We start from the raw sequence: 12,661 nt of genomic DNA, 5'->3' as shown, positions 1-12,661 counted from the left end.
GCAGGGTCCAACTCCCCTACAGGGCCAGTCACTCTGTGCCTGATAGTAAGCTTCAAAGCCCCTCTTCTCATCCCCTCCTAAAATCAGAATGGCATTTGAATACTCCTGATAAAACTAGGAGCCATAATTATATGCTTTCCCACATTCCCATTCAGCCCGCATTGTGACGTTTCTCAGATTCAATTCTCAATCATTAAATTCACCACCCAAACTGTCAAGACTTTAGAACATAAATGACCTCAAAATCATAGAATTTAGACCTAATTCTAAATACAGAATAGTTAATATATTTGCTTTTAAAATCTCTGATTCATATTCACGATTACACGTAACAGTCCCATCCTGCATGCATGGCAGTTTTTTAAAAATTAACTCATAAACCACATAGCTGGTCAAGATCATTTCCCAGTGCTGCCCATGGTAAATTAATTGTACCATCGGCTGTTCTGGAATCAAGATCAGTAATTGTACATGGTGAAAACATCTGTTTGGAGCTGAGAGAAAGAGAAAGGTGTATACACATACAGACATTTTAATATACATTGAAATTTCAGCAGCATATCATCCAAACTGAACAGCCATGCTGGCACTGTCTTTGGTTAATAATGTGGTCTTTTGTCTTTCTAGGCCATTCCCTACAGAAGAAAGTGTTAATGATGAAGATATCTACAAAGGTCTTCCTGATTTATTAGAGTATGTGGTAAATCTTTAAGCAGAATGAAAGCTTTCAGCTTTCTGATATATAGATATTACTTAAATGATGTGATGAAATATACTATTTTAAAATGAGTGATTTTTATTTGATTGACCAAGGATTGATTAGAAAAGAAGAATTAATTGTCAAAAAAAAGTGCTTTATCCTAATGATTGATTTTCGTACATATGAAGATAAGGAAAAGTTTCAAGAAGGATCTGGTGATGGATTGCGAATGCAACCTAAAACAGCGATGGGCAACCAAGGCTAGAGAGTGGGCTGCATGAGTGGCTCTCCTTCATCTCAGTTGGCCGCGAGATTGAAATTGAGCATGTGCACTAACTGTGACCCCAAGAATAATGTTAAATATATTGCCTTTGATTCTCCTCCTTTATCATGTGTTTTCAACACAAAGTGATCTCTGGCCAGCAAAAGAAACATAAAGAAGTAGAGGGAGGGCATGGCTCTTAGAATGTTGTGTGCCATCAGCACTTACCTCACGTGTGCCCGTGTTTAAATGTGTGTCACCTTTCATTTTGCCAGGGGTACTCAACCCTTCCTACTGCTGCTGGCCCCAACCCCACTGTAACCCTTCCCTTAACCCCCACACCCTTTTCCTACCTCTCCCTCCCAGCACTTCTGGAATGTTATGGATCAACTGATTCATGCTCCATGCCTGCTCCTCCCCTACCCTCCCAGAGCTTGAGCACCAAGAATTTGCAGTGTTCAAGCTTTGGGAGGGAAGGAGAGGAGCAGGGATGGGGCACAAATTAGCTGATTCATAGAACTCCAGAAGTACTTGGAGAGAGGGGAAGGGTTAGTTAAGTGCAGGACTTCCAACATGCAAGAGGTGCGGTTGAAGGAGATACAGAGTGTTTGCACAGGCCACATTTAGAACCCAGATGGGCTGCATGTGGCCTGTAGGCTACAGGTTGCCCAACACTGATCTAGAATTATTTGTTTGAATCATCAGAATGAGGATATAAAATGACAGCCTCAGTAAATGCTTTTCCTAGATCCTGCAGATAATTCTGCATAAATGCATCTTTATTCATATGACTACAGGTTGCGACCCAGAACTGTGTCATGGAATGTCAGGCACTGGGTCTTGTTGCTTCAGGGGGATCAGGTGACCAGTGGGGTGCTAAGGCAGCTCCCTGCCTGTCCTAGCACCACAGACTGCGCTGCACCCCAGAAGCAGCTGGCAACAGGGAAGAGTGCACAGGGCTCCACACACTGCCCTTGCTCTGAGCACTAGCTCCTATTGGCTGGGAACCTGCTGCTGGCTGTTTCTGGGGCGCAGCTTGGTCTGTGGTGCCAGGAGAGGCAGGAAGCTGCCTTAGCACCCCTGCTGCATTGCTGATTGGGAGCGGCTCAAAATAAGCCCCTCCTGCCACAGCCATAATGCCCTCAAAGCCGGAGCCCCCTCCAACACATGAAAGCTGTCATCCTCAACCCCACTACGGAACCCACACTCTAGTCAAATTATGTTGTTTTGTGGACATCAACAATTTCTTCAACTGGGTTATGAGAAAAAAAAAGTTTGAAAACTACTTATATGAGTGTCCCACAGAATCCAGGGAAACTCTTCACTTGAGTACATTTCCACATGAAAGTAAGGGTTTGCAGGGTGCTTGCTGTTTTGGATAGAGTATTTTACTGTACAAGGTAGGGATATAAAATCCCATTTAATCAGTTAATCAGTGAAATGTTATGTTTAACCATGTGCCTTTGTAGCCAAGAAGGCTAATGGCATATTAGGGTGCATTAGGAGGAGCATTGCCAGCAGATCCAGAGAAGTGATTATTCCCCTTTATTCGGCACTGGTGAGACCATATCTGGAATATTATGTCCAGTTCTGTGCCCCCCTCTACAGAAAGGATGTGGACACATTGAAGAGCCCTTTTGGTGCCCTGGGCCTGGGCGCATGACGCATGTGCGCGCTGGCTATGGCTGCTGGCGCGCAGCCCGGGGCCTGCCCCCGAGCTGCATGATGCATGCGCTGCCCAGCCCGGCCTGGCATGTGCTGCTGGCACGCACACTGGGCCGTGCAGGGCCGCACGGTCGTGGGGGGAAGGGTGGTGCTGGCTGGCGCGCCCCTTACAGCTGCCAACAGGCACCCCTCATCGCTTGGCACCCCGGGCAGCTGCCCGGTTTGCCCATGCCTCCATCCGGCCCTGGGTCCAGCGGAGGACAACAAAAATTAGGGATCTGGAACACATGACCTATGAAGAGAGGCTTAGGGTCTTATTTAGTCTGCAGAAGAGAAGAGTGAGGGGGGATTTGATAGCAGCCTTCAACTTCCTGAAGGGAAGTTCCAAAGAGGATGGAGAGAGGCTGTTCTCAGTAGTGCCGGATGGCAGAACAAGGAGCAATGTTCTCAAGTTAGTGCGGGAGATCTAGGTTGGATATTAGGGAAAAACTATTTCACTAGGAGGGTGGTGAAGCACTGGAATGGGTTACCTAGGGAGGTGGTGGAATCTCCTTTCCTACAGATTATAAGTCTTGGCTTGAGAAAGCCCTGGCGGGGATGATTTAGTTGGGATTGTTCCTGATTTGGGCAGGGGGCTGGACTCAATGACTTTCTGAGGTCTCTTCCGGCCCTAAGATTCTATGATTAACCAATTAGCTGCTTAAACGGGGGCGGGTGGGTGGCACTCCAGACCAGTTGGGCTGAAGTGTCCCCCACCCATGGCATAGTGTGGTGGACCCAGAACCCCTGCCAGGCTGGGCCTGCCATGGGTAGGGGCCGCTCCAACTGGGCTGGGCCCACTGCACTGCGCTGTACAGTATGACAGTACATAGGATTTCACTCATTTTAGGATAGATGTGTTGATGTAACACTGAGACCCATCTGTAATTTGGGTACAGGAACTAAATGCCCCATTTCTGCGTAGAAACCTTATCTTAATTCCTGTCATAGATTGAGACTTAGTTCTGTTTTCTCAAACTTTTGTTCATTTTATAAAGCCAGATTTTAAATGTACTGAGGTAAAAAAAGTTTTGATTAGATAGTCCTTTTGTGGTTTAGTTCAGTTTGAAATTTTCTTTTTTATTCATCTATTTAGATTTACTGCAAGAACCCTGACAGTTAGTAAATTTAGTTTCCTAGTCTTGACACACTAATTCCTATTCAATACACCTACCCTTTATGTTGTTGTTTTTTCTTTTTTCTTTTAGTGAAAATGGTGTAGATGAGGATGAAGAGTTATACGATTGTGTGTATGGAGAAGATGAAGGTGGGGAAGTATATGAAGACTTAATGAAAGATGAAGCACCACATCAGCCTGTATGATTTCCATTTTTTGCGTGACTACAGACATATTAATAAAGCGTGGTAGCGTGAAAGTTAATTTTTATTAACATTCATTAAATAACCTGTTAGCTGTTTGCACTAACATTGTATGTATTTTTTTGAAATTTAGATATTTCAGATCTGCTTTGTTCTTATGGTTGAGGTCACATTTGCCTGCAGTGACCATGTAACATATACAGTGGATCATAATATTGTCATCCTGTTCTGAAATTCAACATTCTCTTATAGAGAAAGGGACAAAGATTCACTTTGGTAATTTTTTCTGTTAAGGAAAATATTAACGCTACTTCAACAGTAAGAAGAAAACATTAAAACATTAAAATATAAACTGTGATTTAGTTAAGATCCAGTTAGATATGGATATTAAGATTTATCAGCAACTTGAGTTAAGACCATTTGAAAAAATAAATGCTACTGTTTACACAAAGGTACTCCCCATATTATCCCCATATTATTTTGGCCACTGTATACCACTAGTCATGGAATAGTTAAATAGAGAACTAGCATCTCTCTCTCTCTCTCTCTCTCTCTCTCTCTCACTGGGTACGTCTAGGCTACCAGGCTATTGGACTGCCGTGTCCAAGAAACGTGCCCACTATTTTGAAATAATTTTCAAAATAATGGACACACTATTTCGGCATCCCTGTAAACCTCATTTCACGAGGACTAAGGGATGTCTCGAAATAGTGCCTTATTTCAAAATTTGGCACCGTGTAGATATTGCCAAATTGCAAAGTAGCCTACTTCAAAATAAGATCGAAATAAGATACATAATTTATGCAGTGCAAATTGTGAATCTTATTTCGATTTATAGTGCAGTCTAGACGTACTGTGTGTGTGTGAGAGAGAGTTTTACAAAACAGCCATAAAAATGTACAAGCCCACGCACAACATTTATTCATTAGCCTTTCTATTAACTTACTATCCATCTCCCTACAAGCATTCTTTAGATTTACCTGCCAAACTTCATTGTGATGACACGCTTTTTCAAGCAAGATGTGTGTTTTAAGGTGGGAGCTCACCATGTGCATTTCCAGATTGAATTCCAGTGGTATAGGAGCTTATAGAAAATGGAAATGAAAAGTTCTGAAGGTTGTTTTCCTGTATACTGCTGCTGTAAAAGCAGCAAATTGTAGCTATATCTTGCAGTTCATATAATGTGTTCTTGTGATTCATTATGTCAAGGAGAAGACTTTCCTTGGAAAGATTTTGACTTTTCAATGTGATTCATATGTAGACTCTCCCAATTACTGTGTATCTTAATGACAAATTAAAAGCATCATCACTTTTTTTAGCATATTTTTATACTAAGCGCATTTTATTTTAAGGAACTTTTGTGTTGCAAATTTCTGAAAGTAAAATAAGTGATGCGTGAAATACTGTGAAACTTGGGAGTTTCAATTTGTAGTGGTTTATGTTTTGTCTAGACTTAAGTTAGAGTAGTGGATCTTTCTGTGATTCTAACCCGCATTTTTAGTTTGCAGTGAAACTCAGAGCCATGCAAATTTCAAGTATCATTACGCATATTCTCCCAGTCCTAGTAGCTGATGAGCCCCTGACATATTTTCCACTTCGAAAACTTTTTTTTCTTTTTTCTTTTTCTTTTCACAAATGAAATACCATTGGTCATGTAAACTTAGACAGGGCGAAGTTAGGAAGGAACGGCAGTGGTAGTCTGAATCTGTGGGAGAAAAATAAAATTAAAGATCTAAAAATGTTAATTTCCCAATTAAAAGAATAGCGGATTAAAATGTGGAGCAATATATTTATGTAATTGTATATCTCATACAGTAAAAATGTAGGTATTATATTTGTTCCACTGGCATTATGTATTTTTGTCGGATTTATTGGCTTTCTTATATACAGTATTTTACTATTAGATTTGCAAATGTATAAAGAAAAAATAAACATGAAAAGGTTACAGGATAGAGCCTTAAGATCCAACTACTGCCTTTGACTCAGAATAGAATATGAATATGGATCTAAATGCAATTGTTCTTGTCGAGAAAAAGGTAAAAGGAAAAATTATAAACAAACACAAAAGGATAGATGCAAGCCCATTATTCATAGCAGTTACTGACATGAGAATTTAATTGATTTTAACTAGTATGAGTACTGATCACTGTCTCACTGTTGTAAATAAGGGCCCACTATCTAGCTTCACAGTAAATAAATATGGATCTATATTTCATCTAAATCTCACTACAGGCAGTCCCCGGGTTACATGGATCCGACTTATATCGGATCCCTACTTACAAACGGGGTGAGGCAACCCCGCACTAGCTGCTTCCCCCCAGCAGACCAGGGAGACGTGAAGCTAGCGCCCCCGCCAGCAGACCAGGGAGACGCGGAGCGGCTTTTCTCAGCAGACACCTCAGCTTGAGAATAAAGGACTGAGGGAAGTGAGGTGTGGGAGAATAAAACTGAGCTCTGGAGAAATGTTTGGCTAGAGTTTCCCCTATAATATGTACCAGTTCCGACTTAGATACAAATTCAACTTAAGAACAAACCTACAGTCCCTATCTTGTACGTAACCCGGGGACTGCCTATATATTATATTTAAAAGTATATAAGAAGGATTATGTTATGTAAAATATAACATACTGAATGCCAAATTTTACAAAATTCAAGGACTACTAAAATTATAGAAGTTACCAGCTAATTGTACTTTTAAAAACTGTTCCTTTGGTAGTAGTTACAATCTTTTGAAGCTGCAATACAGAGAGGTTTCCCAAAAGCAGTATGTTGTAATAGCTAAGCAGTAAACTTTAAATAAAAGTTTAAGCAAGAGGTATCCACAAATGAATTGAACTCAACTTGCTTCTAATTGCAGAAATGTATTGAAAATGACATAAGAAGCTGCTGCCTTACTGAGATAAAACAGACAGAAGAGAAATACACTGAGACCTTGGAGTCAATAGAGAAAGTAAGCCACTGAACTTTATGCTAATAGAATATTTATATAGTTATAATGTAATTGCCTAATGGAATAGAGAATATATTAATCCAGTCAGTGTTCACTTTCTTTAACAGTTTTTCATGGTGCCGTTGAAAAGATTTCTGTCAGCATCAGAGTTTGATATAGTGTTCATCAACATTCCTGTAAGTAATTTTATGCTTAAAGAAAAAGGCACAGAATTTGTATCTGGTTATCATTTTGTACAGTCACGTGCTATTGAACAAAGTGATTACTTGAAATTTAATGTGCAGATTCCCCACAAAGTATTTCACTATTCAGTAAGATACTGTATATCTTAGTGAAAATGTTTTTAGACTTTTTTTTATAGTTGCTATTAAGAAAAAATATTGCAAACAGCTACAGTAGACTGTCCGCAACAGCATGGACTTAGGTATTCAGCCTGAGTATATTTGTTGATTTACACCAGCTGAGGATCTGGCACTATAACCACATGCTAACCCTTGCAAGATCTGTTATATGCAAGTATATTATTAATTGAATTTGTTAGACATTAACCATGTATGAATTTACTCAGTTCCTTCAGTGCACAAGAGAGAAACATGGATCATATTAGGTGTAGATAAGATGTAAAAAAAATATTTTCATAAATGTAAAAGCACGTGACTATTATCAGCCTATTACAGTTGGCCATTGCATCAGTGTAGAGAATGTTTACACAGTACTTTGATTTGCAGGATTTAATTTGATTTGCAAATCTGAGGATTTTCACTGGTATCTGCTCTGTGTGTTGTTACAGAAGACATTTAAAAATCCATATAGTTTACAGATTTATACTCAGAATTTGATAGTAGAGGTTGTAAAACAAAAAATACTGTAGTCTCTAAGAAACTTCCTATTGAGTTAAAAGTTGTTGAGGTTAGTTGGTGCTGGTAACTTACAGTTGCAGGAATTTGGTAACTGTTTTAGGCCTGATCATTGGTGTTCTCTACATTACATAGTTACTTATATGCAGATCCCCTTGTAGTGACCTACGTGTGCATGGTTTTATACTTCAGTTTATCTCTCACTGATGTAAGCGCCACTTTATAGGGAAGCAGTAAAACCACCTCCCCAAATGGCATATACCCATGGCAGGCTGACTGAGGTCTACATTGACTAGGTATAGGAACCTGTGTCAAGCCTAGTAGTCCTCATAATGCTCCATTCCCTGCAACAGGGATCACTTTGGTCTCAATTTTAAGAAACTCCCATTGCCCAGGAGTCACAGAGACCAGAAGCCTCTGTGCCCCCTGGTGTGTTTTGTGGAACACCTGTTTCTAATGGCCCACCTTGGCAAGCATATCTAGCAGTTCATCCTTCTTATGTGTAATTGCCTAACTGACCATCTGGCTCCACATACTCCTGGAGTAGTCAGGCAATAGTAGATCTCCTGGGTCTGTACAAACAGGCTACAGACCTGACAGAAATGTGGACATGTACAAGCAGATTGCATGAGGGAAGTAGACAAAGGAGTATGACAGGGACCAGCAGCAATGCTTCATGAAACTGAAGGAATTTGCCAGGGAGGCCACAAAGCCATGGAGGCCAACAATAGATCACTATGGTTACTTCAGAGGAGTGAGAGACACACACCCCTGCCATGAACAGTGAGGAGATGGAATGTGGGTGTAAGGAGGGAAAGTGCAGCCTTATTGAAAATCAGGACCGGTTTGAGAGTCCTCTGCAGCGCAGCCAGTCCTGCCAGGTGGACATGAGTGAGCCTAATGAAAGGGAAGGGAACTTGAGTACGTTTGTGCCTACAATTTTCCTTACAATATTTACTTATAAAGATGATGCCTAGCCAATCCCCAAGTGAACAAGCAAAAGCTATTGATTTTCCGTTGTTCTGTTCTTACAAGAAGTGATAGACATATTGGAGAGAGTGGTAGATGTATCTGCTTTCATCCCTGCTTTCATGGATTAAGTTGAGCTTTGTGGAACACTTTGTTTCCAGGTATATGGATGCCCCTTTTATTCTCCTGAGAGATCTCGATACAAATTTCATGAAGATGCTCTGTAATTTTTCCCTCAAGGTTTATAGGCCTTATTTCTTCCAATGCCAAGCTCTGATGATGTTGGCTGGCATCTTTACAGTAAACAGGCTAGAGGCATGTGGGCCAGGATGGCTTTAGTTTGCCAGTAGCAGCTGTGTTCTCTAAGCCTATATCACCCCTCTAGAGGGACATATCAGCTAAAATCACCACTGCCTGTGGAAAATAGTGCTGGTGCCATTGTTCTATAGCAGTAGCAGTAGAGACTGAAATTTTATAGCTTCATGCAGTAGAAAATCCTGCCACTCCCTCATCTTTGACAGGCTACATTCAGTTTCTGTTGAGGTGATTCAAAGCTTAAGTGCCAACAAACATTTCTTGTGAAGTGTCTTTAGGAATAAAGGAATGGAGTTTTGAAACTTATGTTTCCTTTCTGTTGTGTCTCTAAATCCAGTGGTAGCTGCCTGTTTTATCAGCAGCTTATAGGCGTGCTGGCCTTGAGTGGGTGCTCCTTCTACACAGGCAGAAGAGCTTACCCCAATGAGAAGGAGAAAGGAAGAAAAATGGACCATGAACAATAGACTTGGCAGGAGGGTCAATAAGACTTGACAGGCAGTAAACCAAATGTTGCAGACCTTGATTAACTGACATGTCCACTTTTTCAGTCTTGGAGAGTTGCACAGTCACTGCTTCCTATACTCCCAAGCATAACCCATGGCATCACCTACCACTTCATATCGGAGAACAGCAAGGAAAACCACAACTCCATGTATACAACTTTGAATCACAGTCTGTGAAAATGTAGCCACAGTAGTTTACATCTGGGAAGTCAGATGAACATAAATGTTTAAATCCTTTCCAATTTAAAATTATCACCCTGATAAGTTATGTTAAAAATGTGTGCACTGTTGCCTATAGTTATTTTTGCGCATAGATTCTCCACACTCTCCCTCCCCATTCAGTAAAGTTCTGTTTTTGGAGAATCAAATTCCTTTAGTGCAGTGTTTCTCAACTAGTGGTACAAGTACCCTGAGAGGTACTTGAGAGATATTTGGGGGGGGGGGGGTGTATGTCAACACAACTGAAACTTGGAGAGAACTGAATTTTTGTTTTAAGTTTTACAATGCTTTATTATTTTTGTACTTTTTACACCCAGAAATTTCATTGCCTGCCCAGCTATGATTCAGTTGTTTAAACAAATGTGTTGCAACAGTAGAAAAATTTTTTGCTGGAGAGGGGGCCCTGAGCCTTGGGGGCCAGATTCAGGCAAGCCAGGAGCTGGTGTATGGCTTCATGAGCCAGCGGTGCAAAGGTAGGCTGAGTCTCCCAGTACCACTATTGGGGCGTGTCCACACTCAGGGGTTCTTTCGAAAAAAGTAGCCTTTTTTCGAAAGAACTTCCCCTGCGTCCAGACTCAAGCCGCGTTCTTTCGAAATTAAATCGAAAGAACGCGGCCTTTCGACGGCGGTAAACCTCGTTTCACGAGGAAGAACGCCTTTTTCGAGGGAGATCCGTCGAAAGAACGTGAGTCTGGACGGGGGGAGCCCTTTCTTTCGAAATTATTGGCCTCCAGGAACAAGCCCTGGTGGACAATCTGGGCCATGGGTTGCACGTCTGTGGTTCCTGGCTGCAGCCATTCCTTAAAGGGACAGGCGCACCCTCACAGCCACTTGTTGCAGACAAGGAGCCAGAGCACACGGCGACCTTGCTGCAGCATGTCACAGCCCCAAGAGCGTCCTGGCCCTTCCTCCGAGCCTTCTGGGGACCCAGCCAAGGGCTCCAAGCGCCGGGCACCATCCTGGTCCGGTGCTGAGATCAAGAGCCTGCTGGAGCTGTGGGGAGAGGAGGAGGCCTTACAGGCCCTCAAAAGCCGGCGGCGAAACGCCGACATTTATGGCCGCATGGCTGAAGCCCTGGCCCAGAAGGGCCACTACCCCCGCACCCAGGACCAGGTGCGCTCCAAAGTGAAGGAGCTGTGGCAGGGCTACGCCAAAGCCAGGGAGGAGAGCTCCCGTTCTGGGGCAGCCCCCCACTACTGCCCCTACTACTCAGAGCTGGACCAGATCCTGGGTGGCAGTGCAGAAGCACGCACACCACGGAGGTTCGTGCAGTCCGGACTGGCAGACCCGGTGGTGGACGCTCCAGAGCGGGAGCTACAGCAGTCTGGAGACGGGGACATGGGCCCAGAGGAGGAGGACACCGAGGAGACGGCGACCCTCACCCTGGAGCCAGTCACCCAGACCTCTGAGGCCTCCCAGGCGTCATCTGGCGCGGGAGAGGAAGCAGCAGGTGAGTACAGTGAGTTTGTGTCACACCCGGGGGGGGAGGGGGAGGTAGGTGGGTGGGTGCACAGTGGGTGATGCACAAGGGAAACCTGTCATGCTCAGGCTGATGCCCAGGTCTGTCTGTCTGTCTGTCTGTCTGTCTGTCTCTCTCTCTCTCTCTCTCTCTCTCTCTCACACACACACACACACACACACACACACACACACACACACACACACACACACACAGTGTGACCTTCAGAATGTCTGCTTCCCCTGTCTCAAGGGAGAGGGCATGCCCTTTTGGACAGCTGTTGCACACATGACTGATTGTGATAGAAATGTAGCCGTGTTACTCTGATCTGAGGAAGTGGGTCTGGCCCTGGAAAGCTCATCCCCTAATAAACCATCCTGTTAGTATTGTAAGTGCTACAGAGTCCAGTTTATAGGACTGATTGTGTCTTCTTCTTTTCCTCCACAGCCGGACCAGCCGTGGAAGAGGGCCGCAGCACCCCAGCCCCACCTCCATCTCCATCTCCACCTCGGAGACATGGGAGCCGCAGACACAGGCGTGTCTACGCCGACATCCTCCGGCAGCACGTCGAGGCCGTGCAGGAGCAGAACGCCATCCTGCTACAGAGGGCGGAGGCAGAGGAGCGGTGGCGTGATCGGCTCATGAATGAGCTGGTCCTGCAGCGCACGGTGCTGTACGCCACCCTGAGGGAGGTCAGCGGCTTGCCTGCTGCTGTGCCTGGTCCTGCTCCTCCAGCACCCCATGACCCCACCCCACCAAACCCCCCTTCCACAACAGCATCCCTTTCCCCCCTTGGACCTCCCTCTCCCCCAGCCCCCCCAGCTCCCCAGCCCCTCTCTCCCCCTGGCCCTCCTCTCCCCCAGGCTTCCACGTCCCAAGAGCCCCCCAGCAGCCAGCCAACCGACAGGTGCATCACCCGATCCCGTAGCCGGGGAGCACCCCAAACACGAGGCCCAGCCAGGAAAGGGAAATCTGCCAAGCCCCGTTCAACCTGATCCCCTTCCCCCCTCCAGGTTTCCAGTCCCCTTCCCCCCTCCAGGTTTCCAGTCCCCTTCCCCCCTCCAGGTTTCAATCACCCCCATCACCCCAGTTAAAGCACAAACAAAGGGTTAAAGGAACTGTTTGTTTATTGTATATAGTTTGGCAACAACAAAAATGAAAAAAAAATTTGTTATGTTTGCCACATTGTTTGATAATATGTACAAAATTATAAATAAGTAAAGAGAACATTTTATTTTGAAACACACCCTGGTGTAAGTGATGTGTCCAAACTGGGTCAGGAGATGGGTTGTGGAGGGAAGCTTCTATTGGGGGCCAGGGCCCAGTCCCCAGGCAGAAGCCCCTCAGTGCACTCAGTGGCCTCCACTGGAGAATTGCTCCCGGAGGGCCTCCCGGATGCCAAC

General features: G+C 44.1%; 2 protein-coding genes across 9 annotated transcripts in view; both read left to right on the top strand.

Moving 5' to 3' along the window:
* The window catches only part of VAV3 (vav guanine nucleotide exchange factor 3), a 248,862-nt gene that overhangs the window by 102,545 nt on the left and 133,656 nt on the right, over window positions 1-12,661 (top strand). For all 8 annotated transcript variants that reach the window (XR_016350269.1, XR_016350268.1, XR_012905973.2 and 5 more), the window contains exons 4-7: window positions 628-693; window positions 3,875-3,983; window positions 6,844-6,936; window positions 7,044-7,112. Coding sequence is in view for 5 of the 8 variants with exons in the window: in XM_075936644.2 (XP_075792759.2) it covers window positions 628-693; window positions 3,875-3,983; window positions 6,844-6,936; window positions 7,044-7,112 (337 nt within the window). In the remaining 3 variants the exon portion in view is untranslated. The remainder of the gene's footprint in view (window positions 1-627; window positions 694-3,874; window positions 3,984-6,843; window positions 6,937-7,043; window positions 7,113-12,661) is intronic.
* LOC142830595 (uncharacterized) lies at window positions 7,149-12,445 on the top strand. Its single transcript, XM_075936646.2, has 2 exons — window positions 7,149-11,249; window positions 11,706-12,445. The coding sequence occupies exons 1-2, from the start codon at window positions 10,562-10,564 to the stop codon at window positions 12,251-12,253; spliced, it is 1,236 nt and encodes a 411-aa protein (XP_075792761.2). The 5' UTR covers window positions 7,149-10,561; the 3' UTR covers window positions 12,254-12,445.

The sequence above is a fragment of the Pelodiscus sinensis genome, chromosome 9 (assembly GCF_052426305.1).
Source record: "Pelodiscus sinensis isolate ZL-2025 chromosome 9, ASM5242630v1, whole genome shotgun sequence".
NCBI lineage: Eukaryota > Metazoa > Chordata > Testudines > Trionychidae > Pelodiscus > Pelodiscus sinensis.
The sequence above is the reverse complement of the archived record's forward strand: the minus strand, read 5'-3'. Positions and strand labels throughout refer to the sequence as shown.

Bases quoted from the DNA above. Each gene is read 5' to 3' on its own strand.
- LOC142830595 (XM_075936646.2), top strand. From the start codon at position 10,562: ATGGGTTGCACGTCTGTGGTTCCTGGCTGCAGCCATTCCTTAAAGGGA. The intron at 11,250-11,705 runs GTGAGTACAGTG...TTTCCTCCACAG, and splicing joins CGCGGGAGAGGAAGCAGCAG to CCGGACCAGCCGTGGAAGAG.